This window comes from Natrix helvetica (assembly GCF_964273705.1).
Source record: "Natrix helvetica genome assembly, chromosome: 1".
Lineage (NCBI taxonomy): Eukaryota > Metazoa > Chordata > Lepidosauria > Squamata > Natricidae > Natrix > Natrix helvetica.
This window is the reverse complement of record NC_138548.1, coordinates 350,277,452-350,296,027: the sequence shown is the minus strand read 5'-3', so window position 1 is coordinate 350,296,027 and position 18,576 is coordinate 350,277,452. Positions and strand designations below refer to the sequence as shown.

The 18,576-nt window shown below is 48.5% G+C and overlaps 1 protein-coding gene across 2 annotated transcripts; it reads right to left on the bottom strand.

Moving 5' to 3' along the window:
* Positions 1 to 1,107: 1,107 nt before the first annotated feature.
* Positions 1,108 to 15,500, bottom strand: DXO (decapping exoribonuclease). Of its 2 annotated transcripts, XM_081934307.1 has the most exons (7): positions 15,340 to 15,500; positions 13,618 to 14,013; positions 10,851 to 11,080; positions 8,961 to 9,180; positions 6,916 to 7,051; positions 2,612 to 2,706; positions 1,108 to 1,499 (listed from the first exon to the last, which is right to left on the bottom strand). In XM_081934307.1, exons 2-7 carry the CDS (start codon positions 13,998 to 14,000, stop codon positions 1,370 to 1,372), a joined length of 1,194 nt encoding a protein of 397 aa, XP_081790433.1. In that variant the 5' UTR covers positions 14,001 to 14,013; positions 15,340 to 15,500; the 3' UTR covers positions 1,108 to 1,369. The 2 variants fall into 2 exon arrangements, with proteins under 2 accessions (XP_081790433.1, XP_081790434.1); XM_081934308.1 differs by lacking the exons at positions 13,618 to 14,013; positions 15,340 to 15,500 and adding an exon at positions 13,214 to 13,324.
* Positions 15,501 to 18,576: the final 3,076 nt, after the last annotated feature.

Genomic DNA, 18,576 nt, shown 5'->3' with positions numbered 1-18,576 from the left:
CTCTTTTTCTTTCTGGCTGCTACCTGCATTTATCCACCTTTCACCTCCGACCTGTCTTCAATTTTCACATTTTCTCACAGCCTCCCCCACCCCCCCACCCCAAATTCCACAGTTCTTGCGCTGACACAAAATATACTATGCACAAATATAAAAGGGTAGGGGTCTTTTAACTTAACCCCTCCATCCCACAATCTCCTACAGAACCAATTTGAGCATTTAACCAAGCATTGCAGGACTGACTAAACTGAGATTCACTGGAGTCTCAGAATGATCTGAAGATCTTTTAAGAGAGACGCTGAGGCCACTTTGAGATTTATCTGTGTCCTCAGAGTCACCTTACTAAGAACTATTTGCACCACTCAGGTGACTCTCAGGACACAAATAAACCTCCAGGTGGCCTCAGCGTCTCTCTCAACAGAATGCAAATGACCAGCTGTCTGCAAGGAATATAAATCCTTCCATTCTCCACCATCCTGTCAGAGCTGAAGAAGCTTCTTGGATGAGAAGCGAAACGTCTTCCAAAGAAAAAACAAGAAAATCCAGGTGCCTCCTGAAAAAGTACCTTTGGGACTGATCCAATTCATACATTATGTTAAATAGGATCCAATTATGGATCGCATAATATAAAGATTACCCACAAATTACCCACATCTGGCTGAGACACATCCAGAGCTCATCCATTCTCAAACCATCTTAAAGGTAAGGGTAAAGGTTCCCGTCACACATATGTGCTAGTCATTTCCAACTCTAGGGGGCAGTGCTCATCTCTGTTTCAAAGTCGAAGAGCCAGCGCTGTCTGAAGACGTCTCCGTGATCATGTGGCCGGCATGACTAAATGCCGAAGGAGCACGGAGCGCTGTTACCTTCCCACCAAAGGTGGTCCCTATTTTCTATTTGCATTTTTACGTGCTTTCGAACTGCTAGGTTGGCAGAAGCTGGGACAGGTAACGGGAGCTCACTCCGTTACACGGAGCTAGGGATTCGAACCGCTGAACTGCCGACCTTTCTGATCAACAAGCTCAGCGTCTTAGCCACTCCGTCCCTCAAACCATCTTACTTGACTTCAAATATGCTTCGATCAACAAAAGGACACTCTTAGTACATGAGAATTTTGCTCCCTCCTTTATTGTTTGTAAACCATGAGAAAGAACATGCAGCAGAAGCATATAGAAAACGATGCACGAGCGGTTGGTTTCTTGTCCTTCCTTTGTGGTCACAGCAGTGCCATCATTCTGTCCTCCCGTTCTCCAAGAGGCAGGTAACTGGCTTCTTGGTGCGTATTTTCTGTCCATCGCCCACCTTGGCCTGCACAATGCAGCCGCTTCTAGATCCGAAAAGCATCTTGGCCTGCAGTGCATCAGTCTGGAAGTCACGGTGTGGGTGGCTTCTCCGCACTCAGAGCTTCCACGTACCAGTCAGGCAGGAAACAGTACTGCGAATCCTGATGCACCGTGAAGGAAACCGGGTGTCCTGGGTTCCAGGCAAAGAGATGGACCAATCTGGAAGAGAGGAAGGGAGCAGCAAAGTTTTGAGATCGGGGCAGCAAACGTTCAGTGCCCTGAGAAATAATTCCCATCGTCCATCACCAGGGTGGCAGAATCTAGAATTGCTGGTCTCTCTCTCTCTCTTTTAATGATCAGCTTTGGACACTTCACTATGTTGCTGACCTCTTCTACCGTGTTTCCCTGAAAATAGGACCTAGCCCAAAAATAAGTCCTAGCCTGCTTTTTTAAAAGCATGTGCCTAATATAAGCCCCCCCCACACACACACCCAAAAATAAGCCCTAGCGAAGGGGTTTTTGCGTGGCCAGCACAGGAGGCGGCAAGCGTGTGCGGCAGGGGTGAAATTCAGCAGATGGTGGAGAACCGTTAGCGGAAATTTTGAGTCGTTCGGAGAACTGGCAAATACCACCTCTGGCTGGCCCCAGAGTGTGGAGGGAATGGGGATTTTGCAATATCCTTCCCATGGAATGGACATTTTGCAGTATCTTTCCCCTGCCATGCCCACAGAACCGGTAGTAAAAAAAAAATGAATTTCACCACTGGCGTGCAGGCCGACAGTGTCAGCAGGCAGAGGCAGAGGGATGCACACGATCTGGATGCACCGCAGGGGCGACGGGAAAGCCAAGAATGGGCTGGAATGGGCGGGCAGCCACGGGAGGGTTGTCTTTTCGTCTCTCGTCTTGCCTGCGTGGCGTATCAGGATCCCCTGCCTTTCGCCTCTGTCTGCTGCTTGGACAGGGAATCAACTCACCGGCGCTGTGCGGGCTGCACAGCCCGAGTGCGCCAAGGGACCTGTGAGCTGCAGCTGCTGCTGGATACTGTCGATCTGCCTCATATGCACGTTGGGGGATGGGGCACCCAGCTGGGTGAATCATCCTGAAATCATGTTTCCCCAACATAAGTTCTATTTTGGAGCCCCCCAAAATATAAGATTGGGTCTTATTTTCAGGGAAACACAATAGCATCCCTTGTCATTGGCCACACCAATTGTGGATGCTAGGAGTTGCCATTTAGCAACTTCCAGGGGTCCTCAGGCTCCATTTTATTGTTGTAGTCAACTGCTGAAAGAACATGGCTTCCTGCCAGGTATGTCAAAATTACTACTCACTTTGGATTGTCTTCCGTCACCACTGTCTTCAAAAAGGCTAGGAAAGCAGCACAGAAATTCATACAGACCGCTGGCTTCCAACAGCCACGATCGTCCTGTCAGAGTAGGGAAGAAATTGTAACTTAGAAACAAAATCCAGTCAGGGCTTTGGTTTTGAGGCATATATGCAACCAAGTATATATCTCTTTTCGTTTCCGGCCCTTAAAAGAAGTAATCTTGCTGGTAGCCAAGATTCATCTGTTCTATGAATTAATGATCTTTCGTTGGTCAGGAGAGCAAGGGTAGTTTCTGTTTAGACCAGCCTTGGCAAACTTGAAGATGTGTGGACTTCAACTCCTAGCATTCCCCAGCCAGCATGGAGAATTCTGGGCGTTGAAGTCCACACATCTTAATGTTGCCCAAATTGAGAAACACCGGTTTAAGACCATCAAGGTAGTTTAAGTAACCCACTTCATAAGAGAGACACTTTTAACTCTTAGACCTACGGATAAAATTGGAGGATGAGAAGGACAGCTTGAAAAGAAAAGTGCGGGAGAAAAACCGTATGCTCTAGTCCTGCCTCAGGCATGAAAGCGGACTGATGTCAACTCATAAAGAATTTGCATGTCTATTATCAAATTGCCATGGTGAGGAAGGAACATTGGCGCAGGACGGTCCAGGAGTGGGTTGTTCAATCCTTATTTGCCCAAGAGACTGAGTCAGAATTTAAGCCACGCCTCCAGCTTCCCCTGCTGATATCCAATTCCGACGTGGCGCAGCTCCAACTAGAGAAACGAAAGAAGAACAGGCCCTGCCCGCAGCATTAGTAGCCCCCGGGGACCCGGACCTAACCGAAAACAACAACTAGGGTGGGACCTGGACCGTCCTGTGCCACGCTGAGAAGAACGTTCAGGTAGGACCAACGTTCCTTCTCCAGCTGATGGCGCAGGAGGGTCCAGGAGTGGGACATACCAAAGCGACAGTCCCTAGGGCGGGGACTCACTGGTTCGTGGTACCCGAGGGCGCATTTATTTTTATTTTATTTATTTATTTATTTTATTTCTTAGATTTTTAAACCGCCCCTCTCCCAAAAAGGGACTCGGGGCGGTGTACAGTCAATATAATAAAATCATTCATAATAATTAAATACATTTAAACTACATTTAAGATACATTTGGAGGGGGAAATAGGCTGTACTAAGAAATAAATAATTCTAATCTTAAAACATCACAATTAAAACCCCAAACCCTAAAATAAAATAAATCCCTGGGAGGTAAAACTAAGAAAGTGCCAGGCCAGCTGATTGAAACAGGTGAGTCTTTAACTTTTGCCGGAAGGAACGGAGGTCGGTGGTAGTTCGAATGTCTGGGGGGAGGTCATTCCAGAGGGTTGGGCCCATCACAGAGAAGGATCTACTCCTAGGTGTCGCCCGCTGGCATTGACTAGCAGACGGCACCAGGAGGAGCCCCTCTCTGTGTGAGCGGATAGGTCGCAGGGACGTGTGTGGTAGGATGCGATCCTGCAGGTAACTAGGTCCTCTGCCATGGAGCGCTTTAAAGATGGTGATCAATACCTTGAAACGCACCCGAAAGGCCACAGGTAGCCAGTGCAGCTCGCGCAGGAGAGGTGTTACGTGGGAGTAACGTGTACTTCCCATAATAACCCGCGCGGCTGCGTTCTGAACTAGCTGCAGTCTCCGGATGCGTCCCAAGGGAAGCCCCATGTAGAGGGCATTGCAGTAGTCCAGGCGAGACGTCACCAGCGCATGAGTGACCGTGCGCAGGGCACTCCGGTCCAGTAGGGGGCGCAATTGGCGCACCAGGCGAACCTGGTGGAACGCCCCCCTTGCCACGGCTGCCACATGGTCCTCCATTGACAGCCAGGCATCAAGGACGACGCCCAAATTGCGCGCCCGCTCCACAGGGGACAATTGTTCGCCCCCTATGGCCAGCGATGGAGTCAGCTGGCTGAACCGAGGTGCCGGTAACCACAGCCACTCGGTCTTGGAGGGGTTGAGTTTGAGTCTGTTGTCCCCCATCCAGACCCCGACGGCTTCCAAACACCGGGACATCACTTCGACAGCCTCGTTGGGGTGGTTTGGGGTTGAAATATACAGCTGAGTATCATCAGCGTAAAGATGGTACTCAACCCCAAAACCACGGATGATCTCACCCAGCGGCTTCACATATGCGTTGAACAGGAGAGGCGAGAGGACCGACCCCTGTGGCACCCCACAAGTGAGTGGCCTCAGGGACGATCTCTGCCCCCCTGTCAACACACATTGCTTCCGGTCGGAGAGGTAGGAGCCGAACCACCACAAAACGGTGCCTCCGACTCCCATCCCCTCCAACCGGCGCAATAGGATACCATGGTCGATGGTATCAAAAGCCGCCGAGAGGTCTAATAGGATCAGGATAGAGGAGCAACCTCTATCTCTGGCCCTCCAGAGATCATCAACCAACGCGACCAAGGCTGTCTCAGTGCTGTGCCCGGGTCGGAAGCCGGACTGGCGTGGGTCTAGATAGTCGGATTCGTCTAGGTGTCGTGGGAGCTGCTGCGCCACCACATTCTCGACAACCTTCGCCAAGAAGGGGAGGTTGGAGACTGGACGATAGTTAGCTAGCTCCATTGGGTCGAGCGCAGGCCTCTTGAGCAAGGGTCTCACCACCGCCTCTTTCAAGGCGGTTGGTAAGTATCCCTCACTCAGTGAGGCGCTCACCAGGCCCAGGAGCCAGCCTCGTGTCACCTCCCAGGCTGCCAGTACCAGCCAGGAGGGGCACGGGTCCGTTAAACAAGTGGTGGGTCGCAGCCGTCCACGCAGCCTGTCCAAATCCTCGGGGGCAACAGAGTCAAACTCCTCCCAGAATGGTCTCTCAAGACTCGCTGTTGGCGGCTCGTCTGGTCCACTGACGGAGGTCCACCCGCTCCGGATCTGATCGATTTTGTCCTGAAGATATTCCCCAAACTCCTCTGCTCTACCCTGTAAGGGTGTCTCCCGCGCCCCCTGCGATAAAAGGGAGCGAGTCACCCTAAACAGGGCGGCAGGGCGGTTATCCGCGGACGCAATAAGAGCAGCACAATGTCTACGTTTGGCCGCTCTTATTGCCACAAGGTAAGTCCGCAAATAGGCTCTTACCTGTGTTCGGTCAGATTCGGAGCGCGAGGATCTCCACCTGCTCTCTAGACGTCTCCTGTGGCGCTTCATCACCCTGAGCGCATGTACTCCTTGCAGCACCCTACGCCCAAATGATGCCTCTATGCGAACGCTATAGTGCCTAATGAAAGGTGAGGGGGAAACCCACGTCGCAGCTCTACAAACGTCTCCGATCGGAGCCTGAGTGTTCCACGCGGCCGTGCTGGCCGCACTCCTAGTCAAATGAGCCATTCTCCCCTGCGGCACCGGCTTTCCCCTCACCTCATAAGCTCTGGCAATACAAGCTTGCAACCAGCGTCCAATAGTAGAAGAGGACACCCATGAACCCATGGCAGAAGGCTGGAAAGAGACAAACAATGCCTCCGTTTTTCTGGAGGGCGCCATTCTCTTTATGTAAATACGGAGGGCCCTGCTTTCCTGCTTTCTAGCTAATATAGATCGCGCGTCACAGCTGATTGTCAGAAAAAACGTTTTGCCCCAATTGGCTTCATTTATTTTACTACTAGTTTGGGTGAGCCAGTAGCATTTTTACTACTGGTTCGGGCGAACCGGTCCAAACTGGTAGCATTTCTGTTGTGGCCCAGCAGGATCCGGTTGAGCTGCTGATGGACTCGGATAGCGAGGAACCATATGAGTCTGCCATGGAAGATGTGGAGGACCCTGGGCAGGGTTCAGACTCAGAGCAGGGACCAGAGAGGCTGGTTGGCCACCAGGAGGCGCCTGAGGCATGGAGCAGTGGGGAAGATCAAAGGCAGTTTGTCCCTGTTGCTAGATTAAGAAGGGCTATGAAACGGAAGCAGCAGCTCCGTAGGCAGACTCATAGAAGATAATTAAGCTCAGGTGGTTGTGGATTGGCCCCTCCCAAGAGAGTATATAAGTGAGCAGTTGGGAGGGGACATTTGCAGGAAACAACCGTTCGAAACAGTATTGAAGAAACTCTGTCTGTCTTGTAGCCGTGTCTGTTTGATTTGGGTTGCTGCCAACTATTCTTGATTATGAGTTTGCCTGGCCCTTCAGCCAAAGGAGTCGTTATCTCCATGATTAAAGAATGGCAAATAGCCAAGCCTGTGTCTGGGTTATTCGCAGGCTGGAGGGGGGGTCAGAACAATTTCACCCTTGGTTTCCCTGTGGAGATGCCAAAGGGTCTGGCCTTTCCCAAGATTAAACTTACCCGGATGAGTTTGAATATTTTCATAGTCTCAAACGTTTCCAGACCCACAATGGAGCCATCGGGCCCTCGATACCCTGCCACAATCCGGGACACCCCGGGAAGAAAAGACTGGGCCCACCACTTGATGATCTTGTGCCTGAAAAGAAAAGAAGGCCATGAACGTAAACCGGCATTTAAGTGAACCTCTATCAGTAAGCTGGGAAGGGCTTTGCTTCTTGGGGAAATGAGCAAAAAGGCCGATTCATTATGATTTGATTTGGGGAAAATAAACCCAGAATTTGGAACTGCGGCCCGTTGTTGGCTTGCTGGCTACAGTCGGGGCATTGACTATCCTCCAGAGATATTGACTTACAGATGCTCCTCAAATGTACAACTACAATTGAGCCCAAGATCTAGGGTGTTTCGTAAGACATTGGTTTAAGTGGGGTTTGCCTCATTTTGCAACCTTGCTTACCCCGGTTGTTAAGCGAACCGCTGCACCTGTTTAGTTAATAACACGGCTGTTAAGTGAAACGGCCTCTTCCCCATTGACTTTGCCTGTCGGAAGGTTGCAAAAGGGGATCACGTGACCCCTCCCTCCCCGGGACACTGCAACCGTCATAAATGTGAAACAGTTGCCAAGCATCTGAATTTTGATCACGTGACCATGGAAATGCTGTGATGGTCGTAAGTGTGAAAAATGGCTGTAAGTCACCTTTTTTCAGTGCTGTTGTAACTTTGAACAGTCACTAAATGAACTGTTGTAAATCAAGGACTACCTGTATTCCAGGGTGTGTATTCTGCTCCATTCAAATTCTTCTGTCCTGAAGGGTTTTTTTCTATCCTTATGGATCATCTCATGGAAGAAGCTTCATAAGCCAATATTTTTGGGGGAATTATGGGCTCTCCCTAAAGCATTGCTTTATTTCTCTCTTATGATCTAAATCCGTGATGGTGAACCGATGGCCACCACAGGTGGCACACGGAGCCATTTCTGAGGGCACGCGAGGCATTGCTCTGCCAGCTCCATCAAATCTCTTTGATTTTCCCTGAAGCTTCCGGAGGACGAAAAAACCGCCCAACATGCAAACTGGAAGTTCAGGAGCCTGGGTAGGTCGAAAAACGGCCCAACACGCAAACTAGAATTTCGGGAACAGACTTCTGGGTTGTCCGTTGGGCCATTTTTCTCCCTCCGGAGGCTTCAGGAGGCTTCCGGAAGCCTCCGGAAGGTCGAAAAACAGCCCAACGCGCAAAGAGCAGACTCTTTGTGCCACCGGACTCTTCATTTAGATCAGTGATGGATAACCTTTTTGTCGAGGCATGCCAAAAGCTGGGGTCGCGCGCGTGCATGCCCACCCATAACACAATGCCCTCCCCCCGCGCATAAGCGCGCACAACCCCTCCGCGTATGCACGCAGGCCTCACTGAAGACTCTGGATTTCCGGGAGGCGTGTTGGGCCGTTTTTCGCCCTCCACAGGGTTCAGGAAAGTCTCCGGAGGGAGAAAAATGGCCCAACGGACAACCTGGAAGCCTGTTCCCGAAATTCCAGTTTGCGTGCTGGGCCATTTTTCAACCTCCTCAGGCTTCAGGAGGCTTCCCTGAAGCCTGGATAGGGCGAAAAACAGCCCAACGGGGCCCGCCATAAGTTCAGGAACACCCCCAACACGAGTGGCATCAAGGTGGCCATGCCCACACTAGCTACACCTCCTCCCTCCACAGTCAAACACAACCCTGACGCAGCCCTCAATAAAATCGAGTTTGACACCCCTGCTGTAGATGTTTTCACTCTCTATGGGTTTATTGCAGAAGATTTGAGCCGCATAGAACTTTATTTTCACTGGCAGTAGTCCATTTGCTTCCTTGTGGTTGCCAAACTGAAACTCTGGACTTTGCTTTTGTTTTCCTAGGCTTGCCACTTTGTGCCAATTTCCACTTTCCTCCCCCACCAGCCTAGGAGCCATCCGAGAAAGGGATGGCTGTGTGACAGGTCTAGCTGGGGAGTAAAAAAATGGGGACAGACGCAAGCATCAAGAAGGAAACACAATTTTGACTCCTCCTTCCTCACCGGTAGAAACTTCTCCTCTGAGCAGGGCTGTGCATGACTTTGCTAGTCTTCAGCTCCACGTAGCAACTAGGTGGCTGCGGCGAAGGGCTCCGGGGATCGGTGCAATCTACCTCTCCAGAGAAGAGAAGCGAGTGATTTCCCAGGCGGGAACGAATCACTGTGCAGAAAGCTTCATTTGTGTTCACTACTCCGGTTGGATCAGGAATCCCATCGGGAGTATCTGAAGGAGAATGAGAAGGCTGTTTACTTCCTGGAAATTACCTCAGGTCATTCCTTCAAGAAGCTTTGACAGGCGATCGTCCGCTTACTACCATAATTGGAACTGGAATTTCTGTCATAAGATGAGCGAGACATGATTTTAGAACCCTTTTTACGACTTTAAATTAATTTAAATTGGAGAGCAGAAGAAATAAGTGGCGGAATTAAATTTGGAATGGTTTTGGACAGTGGGTTATCTTACTTTTTAAAGGCTATCTTCACGGATGGAATTTAGGCAAGCCTTTTAAAACGAATGGATTAAGTTTTCTTCTTCTATTTTTTTTTCTTTTACTATTCTTTGTTACCCTATGGACTAAAATTCTCCTCTTTCATTACTGTGGGTGTTTTTCTGATTCATTCAAGAATCGGACTTTTTTTTAACTTGAAATACAAAAAAGATACAAAAAAGTGCAAACCCATTCTTGTGTATAGTTTTTGCTGGAAACTTGGGAAAAAAAACACTTACAAATTAGGATTACATGATCACAAGGCATTATCAGTCGTAAATGTGAACCAGAAGCCAAATGCCCAAATTGCAATCGTGTGAACATAGGGTTGGTAGGACGGCCATAAGTGCAAGGACCAATCATAAGTGTGAAGACCGGACTGTCATCGGTCTGACTAACGAACCCAACAAAAGCAGGCACTTTCAGGAACTCTGAAATCCCCAAAGCAAAACTTCATTGAGTACATCATTTCGGCACTGAAGAAAGCAAAACCAGCTCTAACTTTTCCCTCTCAGTGCTGCATAGTTAAAGAATAGCTTTGTCCCCGCCTCCCATTGGATGAGTCACATTGTCCAATTATGAATTGCTCTTTTGTTTTGAGAACGGTTCATGTCTTGGCCGACATCTGCAGAAGGGTCCTTGGTGGATGTTTGGCTCTCACGGTTGAAGTCTGGAACCTCCGCATTCCATCTTCTCCCGCCCTTCCCCCCCCCCCCCCCCGCAGTTCTTTGGCAAGTTGAAAAGCACAGGAAGCATAAGCGAATTCAATCTTGACAGAGGCTTTTTCAGCAGCTATTGTAACTTTGAACCATCATTAAATAGATGGTTACAAGTCGAGGACTGCCTGTAGCATTAAATAAACATTGCATTGCATCACTGCAGCCATTTAGTCAATCATTAGCTGGATTAATTGATTAATATCCATTTCCACAAAAAGTGTCTCACAGTTTCTCCTAGATTTTTCCCCCCGAGTTTGGCTACCACCGGCAAACATGGCTCTCCTCCTACATTGTCTGCATCGTAAGAGCCAAGGTGGCACAGTGGTTAGAATGCAGTACTGCAGGGTACTTCTGCTGACTGCTGGCTGCCTGCAATTTGGCAGTTCAAATCTCACCAGCCTCAAGGTTGACTCAGCCTTCCATCCATTCCAAGGTGGGTAAAATGAGAACCCAGATTGCTGTGGGTAATATGCTGACTCTGTAAACCGCTTAGAGAGGGCTATAAAAGCACTATGAAGTGGTGTATAAGTCTAATTGCTATTGCTATTATTCCCAATAATTCAAACACTCTGAAACAGTTAGCAGTCACAAATTCAGTTAAAGCAACTGGAGGGGAGGGGGAATTAAGCATTGCCCCTAAAGACCTGGCTTTCAATTCACAGATGGGAGCTCTCCAGAGACCTTACCAGCGCACATATAATGCTCAAATTTATATCCCATATACATGAGCTCCTTCAGCATTTCCGAGCGCTGCTCCCGTTCTCTGCGGGCGGCCTCCGTTTCAAACTCGCTAATGTACAAGGTCCCACGGAAGAGAGTGACTGCCAGCAACCATCCCTCCCGATTCTCGTATGGGGTGGTGAGCACTTTGGTGAGATGCCCCCGCCAAGTCACGAAGTCAGCATTCAGGAGCTTTCTGCAGGGGGGAGGGAGAGGGAGAAAGAGAAAAGAGAAAGAAAAAAAGAAGAAGAAAAGAAAAAGGAAGAGGAGAAAGAGAGAAAGTGAAAAGGGAAAGGAAAAGGAAAAGAGAAAGAAAAAAGAGGGGAAAAGAAAAAGGAAGGGGAGAAAGAGAGAAAGAGAAAAGGAAAAGAGAAAGAAGAAAAGAAAAAGGAAGAGGAGAAAGAGAGAAAGAGAAAAGGAAAACAGAAAGAAAAAAGAGGAAAAGAAAAGGGAAGAGGAGAAAGAGAGAGAAAGAGAGAAAGTGAAAAGAGAAAGGAAAAGGAAAAGAGGAAGAAAAAAGAGGAAAAGAAAAGGGAAGAGGAGAAAGAGAGAGAAAGAGAGAAAGTGAAAAGAGAAAGGAAAAGGAAAAGAGAAAGAAGAAGAAAAGAAAAAGAAAGAGGACAAAGAAAAGATAAAGGAAAGGGAAAAGCGAAAGAAGGAGAAAAGAAAAAGAAAGAGGAGAAAGAAAAATAGAAAGAAAAAAGAGTGGAAAAAAGAAAAAGGAAAAGGAGAAAGAGAGAGAGAAAGAGAAAAGAGAAAGGAAAAGAGAAAGAAAAAAGAGGGAAAAAGACAAAAGGAAGAGGAGAAAGAGAGAGAAAAAGAGAAATTATGAATAACCAACCAAAAAAAAACCTAGATCTGTCTAAATCCCAGTAGAGTTCACCTGTAATGATTGCCCAAATTACTCCCTACAGTTTTCTTGGCAAGATTTGAAAAATAGTTTGCCCTTGGCTTCTTCTTCGTAGGACAGAGAGAGAGAGAGAGGACTGGCCCAAGGTGACCTACCCTCTTTCCCCAAAAATAAGATCTTCCCAGAGAATAAGCCCAATCAGGCTTTCGAGCGCATGTGCTAAAAGAAACTCTCCCCAAAAATAAGCCCTCCCCAAAAATATTGCCACACAGCAGCAGCCGTGAGTTGACCACGCTCGCTGCCTCCTACATTTCAAAAATAGTAAGACCTCCCCGAAAATAAGGCACTATCCTTGTGTTCAAATCATGTCAACCTACAGTACAGCAACTACTTACAAGTAGTCCTCAACTTACAGCCACAACGTGGATCAGAACTTCCCACTGCCAAGCAATAGGGTCCTTAAGCGAGTCGTGCCTGATTTTTTTCAAACTTTTTTTTGCTGCGGTCCTTAAGTGAGTCTCCCGATATTTAAGCAAATCGGGCTCCCTCCCCCATTAGCTTTGCTCATTATTGCAATGGCGCAAATGCAACCCTCGTCAATGCAAGCCAGTTGCCGGTGGGGAATACTGCAGTGGTTGGTTGTAAGGGTGGACTAATCATGAATCATCTTTTTCAGCGCCGCTGTAATTTCAAAAGGTCATTCAATGAATGGTCGTAAGTCGAGAACTACCGTGTTTCCCTGAAAATAAAACCTACCCCCCCAAAATAAGACCTACCTTTATTTTTTTACATTCCCAATATAAGCCCTACCCCTAAAATAAACCCTAGCTGAGATCCCACCCACTCCATTGCACCTGGTTGCATAGGGTGGGATGAGGCACACAGGTAAAAATCAAGCTAAGATGGGGATGGGGTGGTGGAGACGCTTACCTTCGGACTGTTGCAGCCAGGCCTTGCACACCCAGACACTTGCCTCACCTTGCCGTCCCACTTCTTCTGTGGCTGATTGCTGCCGCTTGCGCGCATCGCCCCCTGCCTCCATTTTGCTGTCAAGAGGAAAGGCCTCTGCAGCTGCTAAAAAAGCTCCAAATTAACGCATGAGGTGCCCACGGCCCCCGTTTTGCAGGGTATGTTCATAGACTGGCATAGACATGGCAACAGGTCAGCCAATGGGGGCTGTTTGGATGGGCATGGTAACAGGTCAGCCAATGGGGACTGTTTGGAAACTGAAACAGTATTTGCTGTGTGAGCAACAAGGAGACAGCAAGGAGCCTGAGCGTGGCTTAGCTCTGCAGCTTTGAGTCCGTGCTGAGCTCAAAAACTAGTCTGCTGCTCTAAACTGAAACTGAAACTGAGTGTTCTCTCCTCTGCCTGTGTATTTGCTACCACGCTGGAAAATCTGCTTTTAGTATTGTATATTTACTTCATGTGTTATACTAAATATAAAAAGAAGTTAATGAATCCTGCTGAATCAGTTACCTGTGTGTGCTTTCTGGATTTGATTGCCGCAACAAACTCGGACAAGTTACGCTGTCAGAGGCGCTGTCACAGCTCGTTTCTCGGCTGCAGAAGTCTTTCCTCAAGGCCTCTGACAGGAAAATGGAGGCCAGGGATGCCACACGCAAGCGGCGGTAAGCGGCTGCAGAAGAAGTGGGCCAGCAGCGGCCACACGAGCTCCTGCTGAGCAGGGCTGTCGGTGCTGCCACAAGGTGAGTCGGTGGAAGACATCCCCCGAAAATATGAACTGGTGCCTTTTTTGGTGGCAAAAAAATATAAGACCGGGTCCTTTTTTCGGGGAAACATGGTACCCGTACAAGAAGACACTTTCAGCCTTGATTAAAACACTCTCTGGCCAGCCAGCCCTCCCTCTAACTCTTTCTCACCCTTTGTCCTCAGTCTGTAACTGCTTCTGGTTCTGCACAATCCATTGCAGCAGATGCTCCAGGCCTTCACGGACGCTGTCATCTCGCTGCACGTAGCGGTCGCGGTAGCCATCGCGCAAGTCAAATCCAGGGGTGGGGCCTTCGGAAGGGGGCGGAGCATAGTAGCGCAGCTGACGAGCATCTCCGTGGAAGCACCGCTTAGCATCTAGGGAAAAGCATCCCATTTCAGCTGGCCGCCGGTAAAAGGGGAAAGGGGCGTCGTACAGAGGGGGAGCAACCGGCAAAGTAAGGGGCGCCTTGGAATCGCTCCTTGGATGCTTGGCTTGGGATTCATCCTTGTGATCCGCTTGGCTGAAAGACCTGGAACTGGCTGTGTGCTTCATAAGGGTTTTGTGTCTAATAACAAAAGGAATGAGCATGAAACTTCTGCCTTCAGAAAATACACCTGAGAAATTGTCCTCGCTGAGTGCTCCTCTGGGATTAAGGCCAAAATGGAAAATGTCTGTCACGATTCTCAGCCATCCAGGTCACGGTTGTCCCAAAGGTGCTTTTTTTTAGGAGGCCACTGGACTTTCTTGTTTTTTCTTGGAAGACGTTTCGCTTCTCATCGAAGATGCTTCTTCAGCTCTGACTGGAGCTGAAGTCAGAGCTGAAGAAGCCTCTTGGATGAGAAGCGAAACGTCTTCCAAGAAAAAACAAGCATGTCCAGTGGCCCTCTTTAAAAAAGCACCGTTGGGACGGCTAAGATGGAAAGGAATTTGTAAAACTCCAACCCGATATTTGACATTACACGTAGTCCTCGACGTACAACAGTTCCATTTAGTGATCGTTCAAAGTGACAACGGCGCTGGAAAAACAGACTTGTGACCGTCCATTGCATCATCCTCATGATCACATGATCAAAATTCAGGGGCTTAGCAACTGACTCATATTTATGATAGCTGCAGCATGTGTGTGTGTGTGTATGCGTGAGAGAGAGGGAGAGGGAGAGGGAGAGAGAGAGAGAGAGAGAGAGAGAGATGTGATCATCTTTTGCTACCTTTCAACAAGTAAAAGTCAATGGGGAAGCAGGCAGAGGTACCGTGGGCCGGTCGTTCGTGGCTTCCAGGGAGGCCTGCGGGCTTGACCTAAGCACCCTACGGGCCACGTCCGGCCCACAAGCCTTGAGTGTGACGCCCCTGCACTAGATAATGAAATGAAAAAAGAGACTTAGGACCACTTTTCACCCTTAACAAGTGCTGCAGCATCCCCATGGTCACCTGATCAAAATTCAGGGGCTTAGCAAAATTTGGACGCTTGGCAATTATACTTATGACGGTTGCTGTGTCCCGAAGTCATGTGATCACCTTTTGCAAGCCCACGTCAATCAGAAAGCCAGATTCACTTAACAGCCGGGTTACTAACTTAGCAACTGCAGCGATTCCTTTAACAACTGTGGCAAGAAAGGTCATAAAGTGGGGCAAAACTTGCTTAGAAAATGTCTCGCTTAGCAACTGAAATGTTGTGCTCCATTGTGGTCGTAAGTCGAGGACTACCTGTAAAACAAAGAACTCCCCCCCCCCAAAGTCCTGGCTCCTAATCTCCGCCCCCCCCACGAGATCTTAGGAGCTGACCTCTGCCCTTTGCCCTCTGACCTGGCCTTGGATTCCTAGAGCGACCATTAGAAACAAGGGAAATCTCAATGGAGCCTTCCCTGTGCCTTCTTCCGAATTCCCCGCTTACCTGCCGAGCGCCGGGAATGCCTGCAGCCACGTAGGGGATCGCACGCCTCACGTTAAACCGTCAACCAAGCTCAGTCGGAGCGGTTGGTTTTCTGATTAAAAAAACAAAGCCCAGTTTCGCTTCTTTGCTCTAAGTTGCATCATCAAAGGGCGCCAGTTAGCAGAGGAAGCCCTGCCTTTCCTCCCCCCGACCCCCCCCCCGCTTTCCTTCAGAGCCGTGCAATTTAAACTTAAGGCCACTAGATGGCACTCGAAGCCTGCTTTCTCCTCCTTCGGGCGCCTTTAAGGTTTCCTGTAGTTCCTCCAACTCGGGCCCTTTAAGATGCGTGGACCTCGAGTCACAACATTTCCCAGCCGACATGGGGAATGGAATTCTGGGAGTTGTAGTTTATATTTCTTAAAAAGCCAAGGTTGAGAAACACTAGTTACTAGAGCTTTCTAATTTGATGGCTTTTGCTTCTGCAATCCCAGCCTGGGGATAATGCAGTGGTGAAATTCAATTTTTTTTACTACCAGTTCTGTGGGCAGGGCTTGGTGGGCCTGACAGGGGAAGGATACTGCAAAATCTCCATTCCCTCACCACTCTGGGGCTAGTGAGAGTGGTATTTGCCATTTCTCCGAACTGTTGAAAGAAATGTCCTTCTGGGTTCCGCTCCAAGTGGGGGGAAAAGACACTGGAGACACGGAGGCTGCTTGGAAAGATGGTTTAATGGTGGGCAGGACCACATGGCTTGAGTCCTGAACAGAAAAGTTGATCACATGCTTTGATATTGGTGGAGAAGAAGAGAAGGGCGGACTGAGATGCTGAGTCCCTGGTTTTATGCCCTCTCTGGCCTTTGATCTTGATCTTGTCTTCTGATGGGTTGTCAGACTCCCATGGGGCCTTGCAGGGGCAACTCTCTAGGCCCGTGATGGCGAACCTATGGCACGCGTGCCACAAGTGGCACGTGGAGCCATTTGTCAGGGCACGCGAGGCGCTGGCCAGCTGAGTTCACCTTTTTAAAAGCTATTTTTCACCTTCCCCAGGCTCCAGAGGCTTTATAGGAGCCTGGGGAGGGCGAAAAGAGCCTCCCCCGCCCCCCCGGAGGCTTCAGGGACCGTCCCTGAAGCCTTCGGAACGCTTAAAACCACCCTCCGAGCAAACCGGAAGTGACTTCCGGTTTGCTCGGAGGGTGGTTTTAAGCGTTCCGAAGGCTTCAGGGAAGCCTCCGGACAGTCCCTGAAGCCTCCGGAGGGCCTCCAGGGGGTCGGGGGAGGCTCTTTTCGCCCTCCCCAGGCTCCTATAAAGCCCCTGGAGCCTGGGAAGGGCAAAAAAATTGTAAAAATGGGGGGGGTCGCGCGTTGTGCGCGCATGCGCACTGGGGGGGTCGCGCGTTGCATTATGGGTGCGGCACGCCCGCACTCGACCCCCCTGCGCTCCCCCCACTTGTGGCATGCGAGCCAAAAAAGAGTCGCCATCACTGCTCTAGGCTGTGTTTTGAATCCAGGTTTGGTTGAGTTCTCAGATGCCATGTGGTGAGTTGGGTAAAGGGCCAATATTATCATGCCTTAATCCCATCCCCCTGGAGCTGAAGGGGAGAACTCTTTATTATGTAAAGGGACTGGCTTGGCCACCTTAATGGCCCATTGACAAAGTGGGTGGAGGCAGGAAGCTACAGGGAGCTATTCTCAATTTAAAACATGTTTCTTCCTTCTCACATCCAGGGAAATATAATATTCTGCCTTTTCAATATTTCCTAGGATATTTCATTTTTCTGGGGGAGGGCTGGGTGACAACTTTCCACAGAACTACTCAAAATTTCCGCTACTGGTTCTCCAGAACCTGCTGAATTTCACCCCTGGGATAATGGGAATTGTAGTGTGAGCTATTTGGAGGACATGAGGAAGATATTTTAGGCAGATTCCCATGGAGTCTGTCCTGATCCTTTTTGGAAGGTGTTGAAAATTGTGCTCATGTCAATGCAGTTAATCATTGGGAAGGGGGGTTAGAGTATTATTAAATTTATATTATGCTTTTTAAATTACTGTTTTGTATCAGTATATATGTTACGGTGAAAGACCGAAATCTGGTGAATGTCGACATTCACCGGTGAAAGACCGAATATTTCATTACATTGTTTTACATTCGGACCTTCACCGGTGAATGTCGACATTCACACAGTCGCTTGGTGTATGTCCGAAAATACCCTTATCCTCTCGACACCCTTACCCTAAATCCCCTTACCCTAATACCTCGGCTCCTCGCTTCCTTTTAAGCGTCTTCTATTCGCGGAGTTTTTTTTTTTTAAAACCTGCGATCCTTAAGAAGACGCTTAAAAGGAAGCGAGGAGCCGAGGTATTAGGGTAAGGGGATTAGGGTAAGGGTGTCGAGAGGATAAGGGTATTTTTGGACATACACCAAGCGACTGTGTGAATGTCGACATTCACCGGTGAAGGTCCGAATGTAAAACAATGTAATGAAATATTCGGTCTTTCACCGGTGAATGTCGACATTCACCAGATTTCGGTCTTTCACCGTAACATATATATATATATATTGAGCATAGTCAGTTTGTCTGTTTTTATGCTAATTCAATGGTATAAGTTAGATTGGGAAGTTGAAAAATCATTTTTGAAGAATGAAATTTTTTTTTAGAAGCTGTCCATCTGGAGAATCAAGTGAGTCAGACAGAGTTGCTTCCCCTTCATTTAAATTTTTTTTTTAAAAAAAAAATCTGAATGAGTTGGTTTTTCATATGCAATAAACCTAGACCTCACATGAATATTTTGGTTAAAAACAGAGATGTATCAAAATAGAAGAAAGTGGTGGCCATCTATGCTTTTCAAAGTCAGTCATTTGTGGAAAAGAAAAAGCAACTTTCTCTTGTTTCAGATGTGGTCCCTTCCAGCCTGCAAGACTGTTGGTAGGCTGCTCAGAAGAAAGAGTCTTCTACTGATACTAGACAGCATTAGTTTTATGTCCTCTCTGGCCTTTGATCTTGAGCTTGTCTTCTGCTTGGTTGTCAGACTCCCAATGGGGCCATGCAGGGGCAGCTCTCTAGGCTGCGTTTTGAATCCAGGTTTGGTTGAGTTCTCAGATGCCATGTGGTGAGTTGGGTAAAGGGCCAATATTATCATGCCTTAATCCCATCCCCCTGGAGCTGAAGGGGAGAACTCTTTATTATGTAAAGGGACTGGCTTGGCCACCTTCCAGCCTGCAAGACTGTTGGTAGGCTGCTCAGAAGAAAGAGAATCTTCT